Source organism: Colias croceus, chromosome 28 (genome assembly GCF_905220415.1).
Source record: "Colias croceus chromosome 28, ilColCroc2.1".
NCBI classification, from domain to species: Eukaryota; Metazoa; Arthropoda; class Insecta; order Lepidoptera; family Pieridae; genus Colias; species Colias croceus.
Genome location: NC_059564.1, coordinates 3,336,446 through 3,359,321, shown reverse-complemented (window position 1 = coordinate 3,359,321; position 22,876 = coordinate 3,336,446). Strand labels below are relative to the sequence as shown.

Sequence of the window (22,876 nt, the reverse complement as noted above, 5' to 3'; positions counted from 1 at the left end):
TTCGCACGAGTCAAATCACAGACGTCAAAGTGTCAAACTTTTTTTCAACTTTTTTTTCGAAACGTCACCGGCTGCGGCTTGCGCAGTAGCGGCCGGTCTATGTCGTTCCGTTTCACGGTCTGTGGCGCCTGTGTTTAATCTGTCATTATTTTTCTTCCTCATTAGTCTTGGAAACGACGATTAGAGTTTGTTTTATGACTAATATACACGATATATGCATGTAACTGGGGCTTATATGAAATAAATTGTTCAATGAAATATTCTGAACAATGTTACATACTTTACGCGAGCGTATTAGTCGACAAGTTATAAGACAATGACCGAGTGGCGAGTATACCAAGTGCGTAGGCCGCACGAAGGTCAACCGATGACTTGTAGCATACATCTTTGTTTGTATGCATTTTGCAATTTAAATTGTAAATGTCCACATGACCTAGTTATTAATTTTTTTTTTTGCAAGCTAAGGTCAGTTACGTAGGAGGCTATTTTTTGTTATGACTAAGTATCGCCTATTCTCTGATTTTCACTTTGATATATGTATTTATAAAATCCTGGACACATTAAGCCTATTGTGGTAGATTTTATAGGCACTGAGTAATATTTTTCTATAATAAATGAAGAACAATACCTTTTCAAAATATGAACAGTGTTGCTATAAAACTATTAAGAGCCACTTAGACTGCAGACATCTTTTGTTTATATGCACCTGGAGTTTTTTAGCGAAAAAGTATTTGTAAACTGTTGCTGTTGTTCACATTGTTTAAATTCTGTTATGTCCCAAAATATAATATGTTGGTATATGTATTTATAAACTTAACGAAAAAGATAAAAGTACGTAAGCATTTATTTTGAAACATATTTAACGTTCTCAAATTTACACTGTAATTATAAAATCTAACACTCAATCTGTTTATTTGTAACGAAGCATCTGGTTTTAAAAATAAACTCGTAGCGTCGAAAATTTATGGTTAGAAATGCCAAGATGTGATTGACCTAATGTTTTGATGTGTTTAGGCGATCGTAAAAAGGAACGTAATAATTAAAGGGGAACATAAAAAGTTAAAAAAAATATAACGAAAATAAAATAGTTTACCTTTTATTACTGCTTACTATTGTTGTATTAACGAAGCATATGAGACTAAATTAGATTGTTGTTTCTAAGTACCTAAATATCAATATGTACAATTTTTTTTCTCCGTCTTATAAACAGTTAATCATATACAGTTGAACCGAATTTATAGAAAACAAAATTAGAAAATTTTATACTTCTGAATGAACAAAATGTAAGTAACTATAAACTACTTAAACAGATTTCTAGGAAATTATTGAAAAACCAGCCTTGCAAATTCTGCATTCATTCTAATGAATAGGATTAAGGAATATAACAATAAAACTATTTCCCGAAATAATGACTATGGTTTTCTGTGTGGTAAATGGAGATACTTACGTTTATGTAGCACGTAACACATTGCATATAGTAATTGGGTTAGTATTTTTTCATTTATGATAAGTATTTTTAATGCCAACATGTACTAACAAAAGGAGAGTTAAATTCTACGGATTTACTCGTGCCTTTGGACCAATTCGATTTTGTAGATTAGACAGTAAAATAACAATTTCTAAGTTATAATGAATTTCCTTTAGTATTTGGCAAGAAAGCACGCGTATTCTGATGTTCTTTACAAATCTGACGTGCTCCTCTGGTCTTTAGCTTGGTTTAAGTGGCTTATAAAATTAGCTAATTAGGTCCTGAACAGGATGCAAGAGATATCTTGCTTATCTGCCGCTTAATTCCAAATTCCCTGTTGTAATCTCCTACTGTATGAAATGCTAAGTGGTCAAAAAAAAACATCTTATCCATACTATAATATTATAAATGCGAAAGTAACTCTGTCTGTCTGTCTGTTACTCAATCACGCCTAAACTACTGAACCAATTTGCATGAAATTTGGTATGGAGATATTTTGATACCCGAGAAAGGACATAGGATAGGTTTTATCCCGGAAATACCACGGGAACTGCGCGGGCGAAGCCGCGGCTGGAAAGCTAGTACACTATAATATAAGATATAACTTTGTTTCTGATCCTATTGGCTACATTTTAGACAATTTTAGATCGTTTTTAGTTATTGTCTAATCTTATTTGAATACAATGATTTTGGCATTAGAAAATTTACGTTCATCACGCCGTCATTCTACAAAATTTTATATCTTTATCTTTATCTTTATAATATATATAAATCTCGTGTCACAATGTTTGTCCTCAATGGACTCCTAAACAACTTAACCGATTATAATAAAATTAGCACACCATGTGCAGTTCGATCCAACTTGAGAGATAGGATAGGTTTTATCCCGGAAATCCCACGGGAAAGGGAACTATGCGGGGTTTTTTCTGAAAACGCGGGCGAAGCCGCGGACGGAATGCTAGTATGCCTATATGTATCCCTGTTTAACATTCCCTTTGAGCGACGAATACACTTTTCTTTTTTGTTAATAACAAATTAAAAAGGTAAGCAAAAGTAACAATTATCATTAGGGTTATCGAAGGTAAGCGTAATCCTACGCCTGTGCAATTAAAAAGAATGCCTGATGGAATACGTCTTTTGCTTCTAATCAACGAACAGATAAGCATTATATTAATTAATAATGATAAGAGTGAAGCGTTATTAAAACTATTATCGTTCAAAGTTTGATAAAATATAAGCTTTTGCCGCTCAAATTAATATTGTATCATATAACTATTTGACGTCAAAGGCAAATTGCGAATTGATGAAAATAGTTTATAAATGAGAGGCTCTTAGATTTTGAAACATATTCTTATTTAAAGTTTAGCTTGTTTCTTTTTAACTAATTTTGATAATAACTAGTTCAACACAGCACATATCTTACCTACTAGCTTTCCGCCCGCGGCTTCGCCCGCGCAGTCAAAGAAAAACCCGCATAGTTCCCGTTCCCGTGGGATTTCCGGGATTGCATTATTTTCCCGGGATAAAAAGTAGCCTATGTCCTTTCTCGAGTATCAAAGTATCTACATACCAAATTTCGTGAAAATTAGTTCAGTAGTTTAGGCGTGATTGAGTAACAGACAGACAGACAGAGTTACTTTCGCATTTATAATATTAATATGGATTACTACTTGCAGGGAAATGTATTTTAGAATGTACTATTAAAACATTTATAAAGATTATAAAATAGAACTTTAAATGTGACTGGAATGAAATTATAGGATGTATAATAGTGAACGATATTCGATATTGTGTAAGGTGATATCAAATCTATTAATAATGTACGAAATAATAAACTTACATCTAACTAAAAAGCGAAACATTCACAATAAAAGAAAACACATGAAAACAGAAATGAAATGTTTATTAATAAATAAATAACACATCGAAAAGTAAAAGCTTACACTAGCGTACATGATAACAATAACAAAAAAGCTAGATAATAAAAAGAGATAACTTATAGCAATAAAAAGATCGATACATAACAATAAACATGCTTACAGCTAAGCGACACACGACAAACATCAAAACGTGTTTGTGAAGATGAAATAGATGATTAATATTAAATACTATCAGCAGAATTTGCTTCATCTAACACCTTCATTCACACGTATTCTATATATCTAAATTTACCTGAAAAATCGGTGCTGGCGTCGACGTCCAGCGAGCAACTGCCGATAGAGTCCACAGACTTATCCATTACTTTCACAACCAATTTCTTTGAGCTATTCTTCAAAAGATCGGCCGGTTTAACCTCTATCTCATACGGACCTATGCTATCTAGATCGTGTTCTATACGCACTTCGTTGGACTTTGGCGAAACAGTAGAACTTGGTAGTCTTATATCAGTCTCATCAGTGTTAATAGTTAGTATGGAATCAGGTTTCAGTGTATCGCCAGTCTTGTCCAATATCAATGTGCTCTGACTTGTAAAATTGCTTCGTATAGGCTCAATGTATTCAACTTCATCGTCATATACGAATAGGTGATTGGAATGTCCGTTTAAACCATGTTCGTCAGTCGCGTCCGCCGGTACAGCGTCTATAACTGTCTGTGGTTTAGTAAGACTTTTGTAATAATGATTCTCTAGCTTCTCTAATTGGCGACGAGTGTCTGATTGCTTTTTTCTCACCGAATCTATTATAAGTGGCAAATTCAATAGATCCGGTGTCTTCTCTCTGTCCCGTTTGAATAACGGAGAATCATCGCTTTCAAGTTCAAATCTTTTATATTTGGACGAACAGTAGTCGTCTATAGATGACGTATCCGATTTCTTGGAATCGAAAAAAGTATCCAAAGAGAAGAAAGACTTCCGTTTTTTCTTTGGCCGGCTGGATTTATCAAAATTCGACGCGACAAAGGGATCTCTAGAGCTGTATTGCTGAACACAGATGTTACTTGTGTTGACTAATGACTTTGGTCTAGATTCCTTAGGTAGACTTAACGGTACGCGGTTCGTTTCAATTTTCCGCGAATCCAAGCTGAGAGTTTTACGAAATCTCTCATTGAGATTGGAGAGCAAAACGCTTCTTCGTTCTGTGGATTTAGGCGTGACGTTGTAGGAATTTTGCTTGCTGCTAGACGGTTGATTTTCTGGAATGTGCTCTGTATATTTAAACTCTATATCTTGCTCTGAATGATCTGGATCTCTGTCATCAGGTTTCCTGTACGCTTCTGAAGGGCATAGAGAGGATTGGCGATTGTCTGGTCGATGGAAAGAGAAGGAGCCTCGATTGGAGGAAGATTGTTTTCTGTCGCAGATGCAATTGCCTATGCAGCTGAGTTTAACGCATGGCCTCTTAGTATCGGCCTCCACGTGAATTTTATGACTTGTAGTTGGAATGTACGTGTCAGGTTTGTGTTTGTGGACGAGGAGGTCCTGTCGTATCTTCTCCAGCCGTTCGTCGCCATTTAAGCCCCGCGTGTACTTCGACTTCGGTGGTCGGAAGAATCTAATCGAGCCGGTGGCATGAGGATCATTTGCTCTTCTCCTTACGAAAGACGGCGAATCCGATATTTTGTTAACACCTAGAAGAAGAACCGGCGACTTTTTGTCCTCCTCATCAGGTAAATCGCTGTGAACAAAAATGAAACAATTAGTCAACAGCTTGAAGCACATATTTTCTATTATTGCAATTGAAATTGCCATACAAAAGTAACTTTATTTTTATCAACTTTAACGATAAAACTTTTTCATAAAAATCTCAATTTAAAATTAACAACATAAACAAATAAATTGAAAGAAAGAATTGGGTTAAAACACAAGAAACACACACAAGCAAAATTAAAGCAAAACATAAAAATAACAAATACTTACCAACACACACACATGGATTAAAATAAGTTAAACACTCAAAGGGAAATGATAAAGAAAGAAAGATAATAAAAGAACTAGCATGTATCAAATGTTACTATGTAAATGCATGGTAATTTAAAGATCTGTGAAACATTTATAATGAAGTTAAAGATATTATGAAGATGTACTGAAATAGTATCACAATCTTAGAAAACATGTATATAGGTGATATATTGTTACTTGGTATCATAAACGTTTTTTGAATAGTCATGGCTAAATATGTATTGACAATATGATACCTATTTCATGACCATTTTAGTATCAGAAATATTTTAACTGAGTTTTAAAATGGTCATACTCGTATTTCACTCCTAACATAATTTACATGATTACATCCCATTTTATCTCAGTAAAGAAATTTTACCAAATTGTATTCATCTCTACTTTCACGTTTCAAACTTATTTGCCATTTTCTTTAAACCAGTAAAGAACCCCAGGTATTTTAAGTTTTACTAAATATCATCTACTACAAAAAACTGCACAAATTGCAATGATAAATACCCGTTTATCATCAACACAAACAAAGTTCTAATTAACTCATTATTTGTACTGTATCGTATATCCAAGGACGGAATCTTGTGTTACATTTAGTTTAATTACGTCGCAAATAATTATACATACTTATTCCTTACTTCATAAAATAATAATGCGATTTTATCACGATAATTATGAAAAAAAAAATGCTCGCGTGTTTAGAGATCTGTCTGTATTGTCTGATGTTAAAATATTTTTATGTAATACATTCATAACCTTAATTTAATCTGTATAATCCATAAAAAAACTCGTATTATGAGCAGGAATATGCTCCAAATCTATTAAATCGATTTTGCTTTATTCCCCAAAAGAAATAGTTCGTATTTTATATTTGCTTCTATCCCACTAAAACCCGCGCGAAGCTGGTACGAGGAGCTTGTATGTTTATAAATTCATCTTCAAAACGTTTCAAAATTCAAGCACTTCCTGGCTCTGAATTTAGCTGGAACGTTGTCTTAGACCACATCTCATCTTAACATCAGGCGAGATTGTGGTCAAGGTCTTCCCTATTGCCAATAAAAAGCATAAAGTTTGTAAAATAAACAGTAAATAAAGGTTAACAAACATTTACTGTTTGTTTTACAAAGAATTTTTAAAACCCAATCGATCCAAGCAGGTTTAAAAAACAAAAACATTGCGTGATTCGTGCTAATCATTTAGCTTTATCGAGTCAGGGAGTGCCAGGACACGTGGGGTTCCAACCTGGTACATTTGAGGGGAAATACGATATAAATGATCAATATGTATGTATAAAACAAAGTAAAAATTGTGAGACTATCGAGTTTCACCATTTTTAATCGAGATAGTTGAGATTGCTATATCGAAAAATGCAATAGAATGGCTAACCTGATGCAGAATAAATGAACGTAGAAAACTTTGGGTAATTTCATGTCAAGGACAGTCTATAATCTAGAAATTAAAGAGAAACGGCTTTTCACAAGATGTAGACCAGTACGGACTGGAAAATACACAGGCTATCTTTTTCATTGATTTTAAACTTATTTATTACCTCCGGATTAGTATTTGACCTGTCGTATAAAAAGCCAAGTGTCGAAGTGTGTTTGTTAAAAATGAGCCTAGATGTTAGACATTAGCTATCTGTATATAACCATTGAGATATACATATGGAGACGACACCGCCTACATCACTTATGTTCCGCTCAACATACGCCATATGGCGTAACTGCACGCTCATTTTTTATTTGTTTTAAAGTGAAACGTATCAAATAAGCCTTCGTGTGTGTTTAGGTAAGTACCTAACTAGATAATAATTTTTAAAACTTAGTTAGAGCAAAAAAATGGCGCACAGATTTTGTTCGTGGTGTCTCCGCCATACGTAGTATTATTATCTCAATGTATATAACACATTTTGTGGGACCTCAACTTGGTTAAATTTTACAATCAATTGACTTACTTTTTTGTCTTTTTAAGCTAGAACGTTTTCCCATATCTCTCTCCTATTCATATTTCTACCATTTAACTGAATTGTCTCTTAGCTCGTATTTGAGATAACACAGAACAGGTTCCATACATGTGAATATTCTATTAACGTTTGCGTACATAATACCATTATGGGAAACGAGTTTCTGACCTCAGATCTTTTTAGAATTCCGCGAGTGGAAGGTCATAGTAAATGTCTTTGTTGTGCAATTATTTGATTTCATAATAAACAAAACAAATCATCGGATATAGAATTTAAAGTGGGTGTAACTCTTCTTCAGAACAGACAGTATTTGAACGAATAAGTTGACTTACTTTTCCAAGTTTGTCATCTTTGGATACGGAAACTTTTATCTTGGACAAGGCATTTTTGACAAAAGGCAACACAGTTACAGTAAATAATACATTTATAGCAGAGACTATATTGCTGTGCTAAAGAAGTGGTAGCGGCTAGATCATTGAAGGCTCAATTGATATTTATATTGGGTTAAAGAAGCTACTTCTTCATCAGTCTTGTATACCATTGAACATAAGGATATTAGCACGGATGTTACTAAGCCAGTCAGAAAATCAGGTGTTTTTTTCACATATTATGTATAAGTATATACATAATAGTTCAGGATACATCGCCCATTTTTGCAAGTGACTACTATCAAGCTAATTTTCCGTTTGTAGCTTTATTTTGATGAGACGCCCATTATTTTCGTGTACGAAAGTCTCGATTGTGGTAGCTAACAGAGATAACAAGGATAAAATTTTTTGATTTGATGGTTCTCAAATATTTATTACTAACTGAATTTTTTTTTGTTCAATATCAAGATAATTACCTAAATTATTCAAAAAAAAAAATTTGTCCTACAAAATCTATGCTTGGTTCAAAGAGTCCCCCTTTCCAAAGTGTATCGATAACGAGGTCATCATAAATGATTACTAACAAGCTGATTTTTTTGTTTTCACTTAGTTAATGTTTATATAATTCAACAGACATATTGTCCTACAAATTGCGTAATAAATATTTGAGAACCATCAAATCAAAAAAATTTATCCTTGTTATCTCTGTTAGCTACCACAATCGAGAGATTCGTTTACGAAATTATTCGGTGTCTCATCAAAATAAAGCTACAAACGGAAAATCAGCTTGATAGTAGTCACTTGCAAAAATGGGCGATGTATCCTGAACTATAATATACTATGTGAAGTTTGTATGTATTTTAAACAGGAGCTTTAGCTTTTTTAAGCTGTTGTGGTATAAGGTAGTTATTGCGTACTTAAACTTATTATTGTTTGCTATTAAAATATTACGAATAAAATACACGCCTAATCGGTAATTCGATCCCGAGTCGGTACTAAAAAATGTCGGTTTAGTAGGAAATAAAAGGCTTATGGCTTTATTTTCATGGTGAAGTAAACATAATATCAGCTCTGAGACAGGGAATTCACTTTTACACAATTATTTACATTATTTTACCTATCCGAATTCATTTTGTTGATTAATAATTCTTAATTTCAGGAACGTCCCTAGTTTATCGTTTTACGACTGTCGCGTCGTTTATATATTCTGCTGTGTACTTATAAAAGCATATTGATTCAATATGGAAATTATTGATTTTATAACCATCACAATGAAACATACTTTTTCCTGGGAATAAAGACCTTGAAATTTATAAAGAGAGTGAAATTTTATTGCCTTAATTCAATAGAACTGAACATTAACAATGTACCAAGTCTTACAGTAAAGGCAACACACTATTAATTCCAACAACCAAACCATGCATTCAATTATGGTCTGTAATATCTAGATGAAAGAGTGCATATTCCACAATAATGCTGTACATCATCAGAACCATTTGTAATCCACTTTTGCGTGAGATAGAGCAATTTACGCTTTGTCTGGCGAATTGCGAGTGGTGTGAACGTGTCGATATAATTTAGTAATTACTTATATGAAAAAATGCAATCAAATGGCAATATCGATTTCATTTTTATCTGTTACAGCCTTGCCGTGCATGATACAAATGATTACCGTTAATTTTTATAGCGTTGAATTTATTTTATTTGAACGATTAGGGTTTTTTTATGAAACCGGTTATTTTTAAAAGTATTGCACACGTAATACATGTTCACTTGGGATTTTTTTTTTGAAAATGCGAAGCCTTTTGCTGTATACATTTAGTTCTTGAACAAATGGGTAAGTGGTAGTAGTATACATGTTCTTTACTATTAAAGAAGTTTTATATACATTATATCGTCATATTCAATCAATTCGTCCATCACTACAACTACCGCTTTATGATCTTCTGTTGTCACACCTTTACTTTGAAACTATATACTTCATAATAAAAGAAAATCGATACATTATCGACAAATACATTATGGACAAATCCTATCGATACTAGCACATCACTACACAATCACAGGCCATTGGAACTGCTCGCTCCATCGAGTCGCAAATTATCTGCGCTCTTCGCTGATCTATAATATGTGATAACGGGATGTTATTCAAGCCAACTGTATGTATTAAATATAAAAAAATATTTTTATACAGATAACAGATTTACACATAAAAAAGTGCGAGTCGGACTCGCACATCGAGGGCTCCGAATAAACCGATTATATCGCACACTTAAAACATAAGTGGCACTATACAAAAAAATTCATTTTTGAGTTAAGTATGCAGTCAAAAGGCATAAAACGAAACGCGCCTAACGCAAAGATCCCGGTAGCTCTAATGCGTCAAATTTTTGCTAGATGTCGCTAGTGTCACTTATGAATTTGTCACAATTTGTCCGGTCGGTAATTGATAAACCGGCACTATGCCATTTCGCGTCAAGTCTCCGGTGGAAATCCTTGTCGAGGTGAGTCAAAAACTGGCACTTTGTGTAAAGTGCCACTTATTTAATTAATTTGCTTTCGAATATTTACAGTGAGTAAATGCATAAGTGGCAGTTTGAATATAATGCCAGTTATTTAATAAGTTTAGTGTGGATTTTGTTTTTATACGAAATTCAATAACGGGCATTTTCTTTAAAGAGCCATTTAATCAATAAATATGCTTTTAAATTTTCGCTGTGCGTAATAACATTAGTGTCAGTTATATTATGTTAACTTTAATTAGGACTTTGTTTTTATTCGAATTTAATAATAAAAAAAGGCATTTTGTTTAAGGCTTTTTGTATTATACTATCATGGATCCGAAAAGAAGTAGATGTAGAAGTATAATAGAATTATCAACTCAGAACAATCAAAGAAAAAAAGAAAATGATGACGATGATGGATCTCAAATTACTAAGCCTGCTTCTAAAAGAAATTCCGATATTGTTGAACCGCTTTCAACAATGAGTGCGTCCGATTTGAACATCATGAGAAGTTCATCCTTTAAGCTCTTATCACAACCAAACTAACACTGACGATGGTAACTTTTTTCTCGCCTCAGACGATGACAGAACAAACTTTCCATCAAATAAAAAATGCAGGAGATCAAACTCAAACTCGTCGTCATCGTCTTCGTCGTCCAGCTCGTTCTCATCTTCGTCCTCAAGCACATCATCCAGTTCAGCTTCAGCTTTGTCTATACAAAGGCCATAACCTAACCCAACAAATTACTCAAAGTAGGTACTATAGACACACGTAATAATTTCGACCCTTCTAATCCGGATGACGAAACAGAGAACCCAAAATGTAAAGTAAAAGGAATGACCAAATGCAAAAATTGATGACATTTCCTTCACTCAGATTGTTGAAGTTTCTAATAATCATCAAATAAGTGATCATCTTCCTGCTGATTCGAATCTTAAAAATAGTCTTGCTCCGAATGATGGTTATCTTGTCGCCTCTTCCAACCCTGCTGATAACGTCGAAATCATACATTTTAATACAAATGACACAGGAACGATGAACGATACTGCAAAAGAAGCTCCAACTCAGCCAGTTGATGCAATTACAAGAAAACGAAAAAGAATAAGATCGTTACATACTACAAAATAATATTGTGAAGATACTAATAAATACAGGCAAAAATATGTTTCAAACTCAAAACGTTTTTCCAGCTAAAATGATTAAGCAACCTTGTGGAAGTACATGTCGTCTGAAAATCGCAGATAGAATTTCTGAAGAGTCACGAAAACTTATTTTTAACTTAACAGAGATAAAGCCCAGATATAAAATATATAAAAAGATTAACTCTAATAGAAAACCGAAGAAGGTTAACGAAGTTACTGCAAGATTTTTACTGACCCGTGATAATTAAACCTTTGATACGCTGATTTTTACGTAACTTTAACAGTTCCTACTTGGAAAGAATTTGACCTTAGCAAATTAATTGAAATACCTCTAATAACTGTACTGATTAGTAAGTAGTAAGAACAAGATTTTAATGTTAATGTTATTTATGACAATACTTTTATCTAGATTCAAACAGACTTGTTAATTATGAATATGTGTGGTAATTTTGACCGAAAACTATGAGCATGTGCCAAATAAATATAATTCTTTATTATTTTAGTAATTCTACTGTTTTATTTCTCTCTTTGTTATTATTACAATGTAGGGAAAATAACATTTTAGAGGTCATTAAGCAAAAAGTTTTGAATAACTAGAAAACTATAACCGACACAATACTAAACATTTTTTTAAAATGCTTCTCCATTAATAAATAATCAATAATTTTATTGTTTGCCACTGGATACTGAAACAGCGTTAGTCAAACTGTTATTTTAATCCGATCACAAGTCTATATTTATATTTTTTTAGTTCCATATCACCAATTCAATTTTTAAAAAATCTTAAAACGGCCGTACTGTAAAATTAACATTTTCGTTTAGTGCCATTTATGTTTTAAGGGTGCGATATTATGTTGTACAGACGGACAACAAAGTGAACCTATAAAATATTGCGTTACGAGTATCAAGGTTTGGCAAGCAATACCGTCACGTCATGGAGTATGGCGACGACTTTGGTATCTTTAAATCTCGCCAAAGAAATTTCACTTCTGACACGTGTGCTCGGCGCATGCTCTTTTTTATGTGACTTGTGTTTCTGGCAGATGTAACCACTTTTAAAATGAAATTAAAACAATTAAAAGCACGATACCTCGATACGTTTAATTCGATTAATTGTAACAATCGTTTATGTTGCACTATCGATTAACTTTATATACCAAAACAATTCTTTATTTAGAGCGCCACTAATCGATTAATATGAATTTTTGTGCATTTTCGATAGGTTAATCTTAATTCTTATCTAATATATATTATACCTAAAGGCGAAAGTTTGTAAGTATGGATGTATGGATGTATGGATATTTGTTACTCTTTCACGTAAAAACTACTGAACCGATTACAATGAAATTTAGCACACATATAGAGGGTAACTTGGATTAACACATAGGATAGTTTTTATCCCGGAAATCCCACGGGAACGGGAACTATGCGGGTTTTTCTTTGAAAACGCGGGCGAAGCCGCGGGCGGAAAGCTAGTTGATAATAATATTAATATAAAGTGTGTGAGGACTGAGGGGTGAGGATGTATGTTTGTTTCCTTTTCACTCGAAAACAACTGAACTGATTTCGATGATACTAAGCGTTGATTTAGCGTACACCAAAAACACGTGAGGTATATATAATATTATATATGTACTTCCTATAACACGCGAATTTGTCCGCGGGTATAACGGATAACCGCGTGGCACAGCCTCTAGGTACAATAACCATTTTTATCCCTTTAATCCATATATATAATAAACAATATCCTGGCAAAATAACGTTTGTCGATTCATCTAGTATGCTATAATAAACTCATAAAACTGTAACGTTACAAAAATTATGCCATAAAATTATCAAAACAACGGTAACCGAGCCAGCGTCCGCCATGTTGGGGTCAATGAACTCTAATTCGCTTTCCTTGAAATACAGGTGATTTACCGTCTTTTCACGAGTTTTTAAGGTTAATCTACAATCTACCATAATTATGATATGATTAAGAATAATTTTTCTTATGTAACCTCAAAAAAACCAAACAGATTATGAAAATTGTTGTACCTCTTTTTTTTTTTTTTTTTTTTTTTTTTTGGTGTTTCTCAATGTTAGCCAGAAGGGCTTCTACATTTTAACGCGGACGCGGGGGTGAACTGAAGGTTCACCCTGGTAGCGACATGCACAAGGGCGTCCCCCCTTGACGGGGACCACGAACCTCGGCTTGAGCTGTCGCTTGAGTGGAGGAGGCCAGAAGGGCCCTAATCGGACGGGTGTTGTACCTCGTACCTACTATTTTAGAAGTCGATAGGATTTCTCAGTAAGATACGCTATATTTTTTATCGACTTTTAAGTTTTACAAGTGAAGCTGGGGCGAGCGAATATACTTAGGATGGACAGGTGGTCGAAATCAGACCGTGTTATGCAAATGATTTGCACCTGTGTTCCGATGCAAGTATTGCAATGAATCATTTAACATGCCTTTGTCAATTATTTAATTTGCATTGCAATAAGAACAATGATACATTATGTAGGTACAATTCCGATAAATGAATGGCACAAAGTCAAATATGTATGAAATATATAAAAAAAGACGTGTGGCACTCGGGGACTGCCGCGGCCGCGGTAAAGCTATTGCATAGCATGCCTTCAAGCCACACCTCCGTGCCCGTCGGATTGGGGAGCGTGAGGTTTTTTCGTTACGGAATTTCTGGATTCGGTCCCCGCGCTCAAGGCCCGCGATAGAAGCTATGTAATAGCTTAAAAATAACTAAAAAATACGCTTATATAGACAGAGCTGTGCCTTATAATAATGTAATGTGCCTGTAATAATTGGTTTGTAGATGAATATTATTTGCTAAGAATGCATTGCGAGACTTTTTACGAGTGTTTGATGGTACGTTTACATTCCTATTTTACATAACCTAGCCTTCCTAGCTTACCTTTACCACTAGTAAAACCATAGACAACATGATGCACCAGCCATTCTAGCAATAGACAATTCCCTGTAGAGAGCAATAAATCACAAACGTTACTGTCAATTGGATAAATAGTTCGCAATTCTTCATAAAATTGAATCAGAGGTCGTACAATCAATTTGGTTCACTAATTCAATAGATGTAATTGCTTGTACCTAGTTTAGTTATTGCTATGTGCGTTTTATTTTTGCACATGTTTCTTAAAACTCGGCGATAATCACTGTGTTTTTGAGGTACATATTGAACTATCAGACATCGGTAGAGTAGTAAGGATAATGTATCCTGAGTGGCATACTTTTTATGTTTGTGTTACTTTTTATAATTTACCTTGTATTAATTTACTAGCTGTGCTCCGCGGTTTCACCCGCATTGCTCCGCTTTTCTTGTTGTTAGCGGGATGATATATAGCCTATAGCCTTCCTCGATAAATGGGCTATCTAACACAGAAAGAACTTTTCAAATAGGACCAGTAGTTCCTGAGATTAGCGCGTTCAAACAAACTCTTCAGCTTTATAATATTAGTATAGATAATGTCTAGCTGCCAGACCTAGTGATTTAAAATCTAAATATAACATCATACATTCACACCACAGACAATAAAGAGCCACGTAACATAACACTAGAAAGCCGCTCCCACGAGACAGCAGTCACCATGATTGTATTTCATTGCCACGAATACCAGATTGAAAGCTAATGGTGAAACGTCGTGCTTTATTGACTGATAAGAACGGTTGTTTATCTCGTTTTTATGTTGTAAAAAACTACGAAAGTTCGGAGACATTTAAATCATTTAATCAATCAGCTGACAGCTGCAGACTTTGGTAGTATGTATAAATGTTAATTAGCTCTTCAGTCTGCGTGTGGGACCTAACAGGATAAAAATCGGTGTTATCCAGAGTTATCTACGTGATAGAAAGAAATTAACAAAATATTCGATTAGTGATATATTAGAATGCGTGATATAGTAACAACATCTTTATGTATAAATTCTCATATACTTTCGTGTTTACCATCGTAAGATTCATGTATACAATTTGAGTCACAATTAAATAACTCTCCATAGATATACATTTCAAAAGAATCTTCAAACTCTGTATAACGAGCTTCACCTACAAAGATTACGAAATACCCTCAAAATTATAAAAAAAAAAATTCTCTCATGAGAAAAACAATCGTCTGGCTGTTACACTAAATCTTGCTCAACGTAAATCGACATAGAGCATCACGTTTCCATTGTTTCACTAATAACGTGAAATGTTGGGACTTGGGAATGACAATAGTGAGAGTGGATATTTTCACAATGCTCTACGCTGGGCAAATAAATGTGCAACTGTGTGAATTCGTTGCCTTGTTTCATTTAAATTACTTCATAATGTTCAATTTTAATCTACTGTAACAGCAGACCAAAAACTATAAAATACTGAGAGCGTGAATTCCTTATGGAAAGATATAGTAGACAAAAAATGTATATAGTAACTGAACTAAAAGATATATTAGCATGATGATTACTTTAATGAGGTTTCAGGAATTCGTTTCTCTAAATTTATTTAATTTCTCGTGTCATCAATAGTAATAAAAGTAATAAATAAGTGCTGATTTACACAGGGTCAGTAACTGACTACAAATTCGAGGCAAATCATTGCTGACCCGAAAAAAAACCCTGTGTAAACAGATTTGAAGTCAGTACAGAGGCTTGAAGTCTATGTAAACAGTTAAAATCAGTCGCGGCGCCGAATTTCGGCGCCGCGACTGACTTGTCTACTGACCCTGTGTAAATCAGCACTAACTCACTATGCCTTTAATACTGTATAGGACAGATGATCTTCACATCTGTTGCACCTCCATACAACATTGTGGATATGCGCTATCAAGGCAAGACGTTATCTTTTATCTTACGCAAGGATTATTGTCTTAACCTAGGACTAGGTCATACTAATATATTAACCAGTCAACCTGTAGATAACGTGTAACAAAATCCAGTAAAGAACATCACAATCTCTGTATATTTTAGGTCCATTGCGAACAGAAGAATACAATTTTTCGTCTGAATCCAGAATTAAATTTTCTCTTATTTCAGATAAGGTGAATAGAATTTTTCGTCTGCAAATGTATCCAGAATTTCATTTTCTCTGAATTCGGATAAGGTCGATTCTACTAATCACAATTATTCATGCTCAATTTCATAACAATTATCTTTTGAATATAATTTATTTCCTTTCGTCACGGCAACACTTCAATTATACAACACATTAGTAACAGCACATTCACGATTGCTTTAAGCTTAATCTTTTAGCTAAAATAGCTTGGAACATGCTATAAAATGTTCGATTCCCTTCTAATGACGTTATAGAAGATTTACCGGGCAGTAATTGCTTGAAATGCGCGTGCAAAGAGGATGGAGGTTTAACACGAAGAGACATCATTGTAGTCCACATTGAAGTGCTTTTGGTCTCAACTTTCTATACATATTATGTTCTGGTAGATTGTCAAAAAACCGCAGTTGCATAGATGTTAAATTCACAATTCACGTCGTATTATTTTAATTACTCTTGAAACCTAAACGTGCCTAAACTGCTATTAATTTTGTGAAATTGTTACTTGTCAAAGTAAAGTTGTTAACTTGATTAAAATTAAGAAAATTCATGCAGCAGTACATAGTTCGTGGAGCACGCTAGTTTTAAATTTTAAATGTTGTTGTCATTGTAGAAAGTCGGAAATTGTAACTTTTCCTTCAACATATTTAGCCTCATAACAAATACAGCAAAAATGGAAACAACAAAAATTTACGTCTACACGTTTTTCCTACATAGAAAATGCCAACATAGCATTCAAATATTATATTCATTTGTTTTTTGGTAAACTAAGATGTAGCCTAAGAGCTCTCTTGCGCGCTAGCTCTAAGATGGTGCATGTTTCCTTGGAAGGTATCTATTTACTCCTCTTGAACGAAACTTCTGAATTAATGAATACCTTAAACACTAGAAAACAAGTCTCTCAGTACTAGAACCCTCTGGTCATATATCCAATAGTCACTAATCACTCTACGGGTTAACAACGATTACATAGAAATATATGTATCCGGAACCATACAAACGCCGCAAGAACATGTCGTAATCAATATCGGCTTCATAGGAACCGCAGTTTCCTGTTCGATAGATAGGATTACGGAGAGTGTATAATTGTAAAGAATATCTATTGCCGCATCTGAATTTATATAACTTGTGTTATCGGGTAACAACTCAGCCGTTCTTAAGCGAGATTGTTTAGAAACCAAAAAAGATTATGTAAATTCAATCGATATATGTAGTTCTAAAACGTAAATGAAAAAGTCCCAACATACTGCATTTTAATGCAACTTTCTCCTGACATAGCAAAGCATAAAGTGATAAAAGTATAGTTAACAATGAAGTTACATAATTTTCAGTTGAACATTTTATACTGTGACGTGTTCAGCTAGAGAAGATAAAATTAATCATTATTGAATACCAAATCAAGTTGATGGATGCACGTAAAAAATAAAAATATATAAACTCTAAAAATAGAATAATAAAAAAAAATTAATAAACAAATTGTCTGTATGAAAATATAATGTTTGTAAATACCACTTCATTTATATTCATAATCCATTCAAACAGAAAAGAACAATCAATAACATTGCTAACACAATAGACTTGTTTTATAAACATGAAGAGACTTGTAAATTTTTAGATCCCCAGACACTCAAACATTTATTTATTCAATTAGATTTCTTCTAGAAGTACTTTTGAATCGTCATAACATATTATATTTAACATAGTTTTACCGTTCACCACCGATTCGGAAATCAGTATCTACAGAGAAGAACAGCAAGAAACTCCGTAGTTGTTCTTTTAAAATCTTACCACCACTCGTGTACCTTGTTTAATATGCTCTATAAAAAAGTGGAAATATGTCCGTCATATTCGAAGCAAAAACAGAATCTTTTTATGATTATAATAATGTGGTACATAATACCGTTGCTATTGGGTTCGACGCACTAGACTATGATGTCAATGGAAACCTAGATGCTTTGAATTCTAGCAAATAGATGGCACATTTTAAATTTCACGAAAACTATTAGATCAATTATTGAGGTCAAAATAGATAATGCTTTAATAGTTTTTGAATTTATTGTATCATTTATAGTATCTTTATTTAGTTACTAGGTTTGATAATCATCAATTAAGAAATTTTATATTATGCACCATAAAATTTCGCATCTGTAGTAACAATAAATATCAGTGAGATTATAAACTTTATCATGCTCGTCAAATTTACAACCATTTAAAAAACAAACGTAAAATATTCAAGACTGATGTTACGCGCTACTTGTATTTGATAAAGCTGATACAAACGTTGTTACCTACTCACTGATGGATATGTTAAAAAGTATTGCAAGTGAAGCACTTACGAAAGAGTAAAAACGTTTAAACAGTTACTGCCGGTAAATAATTTTGCGTGACTTTCGATAATTTGCCTACATTTAAAAACCGTAAATCATGTTCATAATTGTTTTACGAAATTAGCATAGATAATTTAGCACGTCATTTTTTCTAAAATTTGCGTTTTTTACTTTGATCTTACTTGAACACGGAAGAGATGAAGTTACACATCTCTCCGGTTATTTCTGACGGCTTTTAACTTCTCTTCATTAATAAAACACGATTTTTAAAATTTCCTCGTTTAATATGGCAAGCGGAAGAAAAGCGAAGAAATTTTTAAAGGCATCGATTGCGTTCACCATCTACGTGCGGTGATTCATGACTAGTTATATTGGTTGGTATAGAAAAACGAACCTTAATGATTATACCTTAAGATATTGTTTATCTAAGTCACAAACGACCCACTTCTTAAATATTGCGCCTTAGTCATGCATTTTTAGATATTTTACCATAATATTTACTAACAAGTGCATACAGTATGCCGATATTAGGATTAATATGCATCATTAATTTGTACTTACACATGTCATGCATTTTTCCGCTTACACCAATTAAATTTTCATAACATGTTTCACAAAATATTAGAGCGAGAAACTGGAACTATCTAATTTTCAAATCATAAGAATATATTAGTACATAATTTCACTCCGAGTTCAACGACACAACACAATCACCAGCGCCTAATTGCAGTAATCACACGATAAAAAGAACAACCGGGTCCAAAACGGTACCTAGCGTTACACCTAACAATTTCACTTCGTAAATACAATTTTTCGACTCGCGCGCACGTCCTACGACCCGTGGGCGGTTCAACAGTATGACGTGCACTCAGTACGATTGAAATTAACTATCAAAGAACAATTTCCGAGACGGAACTGACGGCCGCATCGAGTTGCACGCTATCCATTGCGGCTTGAATGTCGTCAGTCTGCACGCGACAAAGTTTGTGAATAGCAATGTATGCATTAACAGACCGGTTGTCATCGCATGTTTTATGGAAAGTCGACTTTGTTGGATCGAGTAAGAGGGGGACATGGGCCAGACGTATTGACTATAGCTACGCTCTGCATATGGTGGCACGTGCTATTGTGTGATGATTACTTCACGCCAGATGCTTTCTTCAGCTTGTATTTTTTTCTGTTAACGCGTCGTTCGTTACTTTTATGACTGCGTGAATGATTGCTCCAATTAGACTCGGAGATAATGATTTTAAGAGAATCTAAATCTAGATAGCCGTGTGACCGGATGGCTATGTTAACTTTAACGGATGTCTTCGTCATTTTGATATTAATGATTTATTTTATAATTAAGCATGGCGGTTTCATCCGTAAGGAATTTTAATATTATATTGCGGAATGGATTGTGTAACTATCGAATAAGACATGCATAAAATTTATCTAATCCTAATCGGAGCCTATTAATCTTGCTAACGAAGTATTATCAAATATCGAGGTCGTCACACCCATTTTTTAAATGAATTGTCTATTTAATCTTGCTAATAGGGATGTCGAACGAATAAAAAATAACACCTACATCAATGAAAAAAGTTACGAGTTTTGTAATCGATTTGTTACTATAGTAACGCCATAACTTGTTTTGATATAAATAGCTGATAAGCAAGCGGTAACATCGACGTGAAGAAACTATTAGATTATTTTTTTTTGGGTATATTTCTCCAATAGCTTCATTTTAGTATGTAGCATTTAAATTTGTTAAATATATAGGTCGCTTGGCGTAGATTTTCACGATATAATAAATAATAAGTGAACTTCTATACTGCAGAGTGCCGCAAAATAACTTGGCAAGCATCTGAAGTAGCCTTATTATTCCCCTGGACAATAGCTATAAGCAAAAATCTATTTGCAATAATATCTATTGTATGCACCGTTATTAACTTTATACATTACTCGCTCTTACATACATAGAAAGAAGCCTAAATTATAGAGCAGGACCTACAGAATTTATCTTCAAATACACCCATAAAATTTCATAACTACTTAATTATCTATGTCCTATACAATTCAGCTTATTGCCATTCTAATTCTGAAATGAAATATATATATAATATCATGAGTGTACTATGACTGACCTAGAGAAAATCCTTAACTTTGGTCATGCCATTTGTCCACCATCTCTATACAATTCCTTAGTTGTATTCGCCATTTAGGATTGATGATGCAGGCCCTTGGGATGTAACCATCAAGCTAATTACGTTGTGAATGGGCGGATACATTACAATAGTCAATTACCAGCTTATGTCATAGTCATTGTTTCATTTATGTTAATGTAACTTCTGTTAAACGGACGTTCAGTGGACTGTATGAAGAGGTATGAAAGAGTGTTTTGAATATAATTGTCTGGATGTAAAAGGACAACTTTAATGTGGTAAATGCAACGCTGTTTTGTTATATTTGCCTAGGCCTAGGGGATTTTAGATCGACAGAATTATGAGCATGTGCTTTAGAAATAACTACTTGGTTTTACCCACAGGTTCGATCGTACATGCTAATAAGACATACTTATTTCTAAAATTTCGTTCATGTTTATCGTATATTATTTTCCACAATATGTAAATTCTTCTAGAAGTAATAGGTATCACCGAAGCCTATCAGAGGTCTATTTAGGTGAGCTAATCTCCCTCAAAAGAAAGTTATATGGGCTCACTATAAGTGGTTTTATTGGTTTATAATAATGATATTCTATTTATAAAACTTGTGCGTATTAGAAAGGAAGAAAGAAACATTAATTTCAAGACACTCGACAAAAGATAAAGGGCATACAAGCACGTAAAAATCCTTTATTCAACGATTTGTCCGGAATTGTTTCTTTAAGTCATAAGACTGCTTAGTTTAATTCAGGTGTTTATAACAATTAACATATTGTTACAAATCATAAGAACTGTAATCTATAATTACTTTTTACCAAAAAATTTTCATTACCCAGTCGAAAGTTCTGAGGTAACAAACCCAAAAAAGCAGACCAGTTGAAAACCTCCTCCTTTTTTAAAGTCGATTGAGAATAAAATAAATTCATTCATCACTATGTAGAACGGAACTTAAAAAATGCGTTAACATTATTAGAGACAATAAGAGACAATTTGTCGACGAAGGTCAAGAAATAATTTAGCCTCATTAATCAATTGAAACTGTGAAAAAGCTCAACGCTCCATTTAGAAAGAGATTACTCGAGGATACTACTTAAATGAAGCTGTCTACAGATTCAATACTTAAATTGATGTTTAGGATGCATTAAGACGATCGGCTAAATAAGAGTTTTGGGCTCAAGACAGAATTATATGCTTGAAAATTATAATGGAATGAATTTGGTTTTTTTCAAGATTGACGGTTTTTATCCTTATCAAAATTATTATTAGTTGCCAGTGCTATATTATAAACAGGCTTGCTTTGGGTAAGATGACTAGGTTAGCCTTGAGCAAAAGATTCAGGTTGCATTTTATAAGTAAGATGTAATGGCATTGGAGATTAATTATTATGAATAAAACTATACTGTTACACTACATGACGTCAGTATAAAATGCGAACAAGAATCTGTTGGATAATCGACTGGTTAAATAAGAGGCACCGAATAGTCGAGCCAATATAAAATACATGCATCGGTGCAATCAACTCTTTCTAGGACGAACAACTATGATAAAAACAATGTATGCATAAGTGTCCAAGCCAATTTATTAACATCAGATAATAGGAAGGGAATAGCACATAATCAACAAATTATCAGGATGAATCCTAATAATATTATGAACGGATGGATGAATATTAATGATTATTCTTTCACGTAAAACTACTGAACCGAGTACAATGAAAATCGGTACGTAGGTAGCTGAAGATCCAGAATAAGACATAGGTTACTTTTTATCCCGGAAATCCCGCAGGAACGGGAAATATGCGGGTTTTTCTTTGAAAGCCGCGGAGTTCCGCGGTCAAATCCGCGGGCGGAAATCTAGTAATAATTATAATAAGCGCAATATTCAACTTGCTTTGCAGTTACCAGAAAAATTACAGCTATCATCACAGACAATATAATACTATTAGCATATCGCCCGCGGCTTCGCCCGCATTGTCTAAAACCTATTAATTTATGTATTAAATTTTAATATTAAAATATATAATAAT

General features: G+C 33.7%; 1 protein-coding gene and 1 long non-coding RNA gene across 3 annotated transcripts in view; one reads left to right on the top strand and one right to left on the bottom strand.

Annotated features, from left to right (window-relative positions):
- Positions 1 to 22,876, bottom strand: part of LOC123703969 — a 38,830-nt gene that overhangs the window by 10,852 nt on the left and 5,102 nt on the right. For both annotated transcript variants that reach the window (XM_045652187.1, XM_045652185.1), the window contains one exon: positions 3,641 to 5,082. In XM_045652187.1, coding sequence (XP_045508143.1) covers positions 3,641 to 5,082 — 1,442 coding nt within the window. The remainder of the gene's footprint in view (positions 1 to 3,640; positions 5,083 to 22,876) is intronic.
- LOC123703970 lies at positions 9,954 to 11,841 on the top strand. The gene is made up of 2 exons (XR_006753072.1): positions 9,954 to 10,192; positions 10,503 to 11,841. It is a non-coding gene; the product is annotated as an uncharacterized LOC123703970 (long non-coding RNA).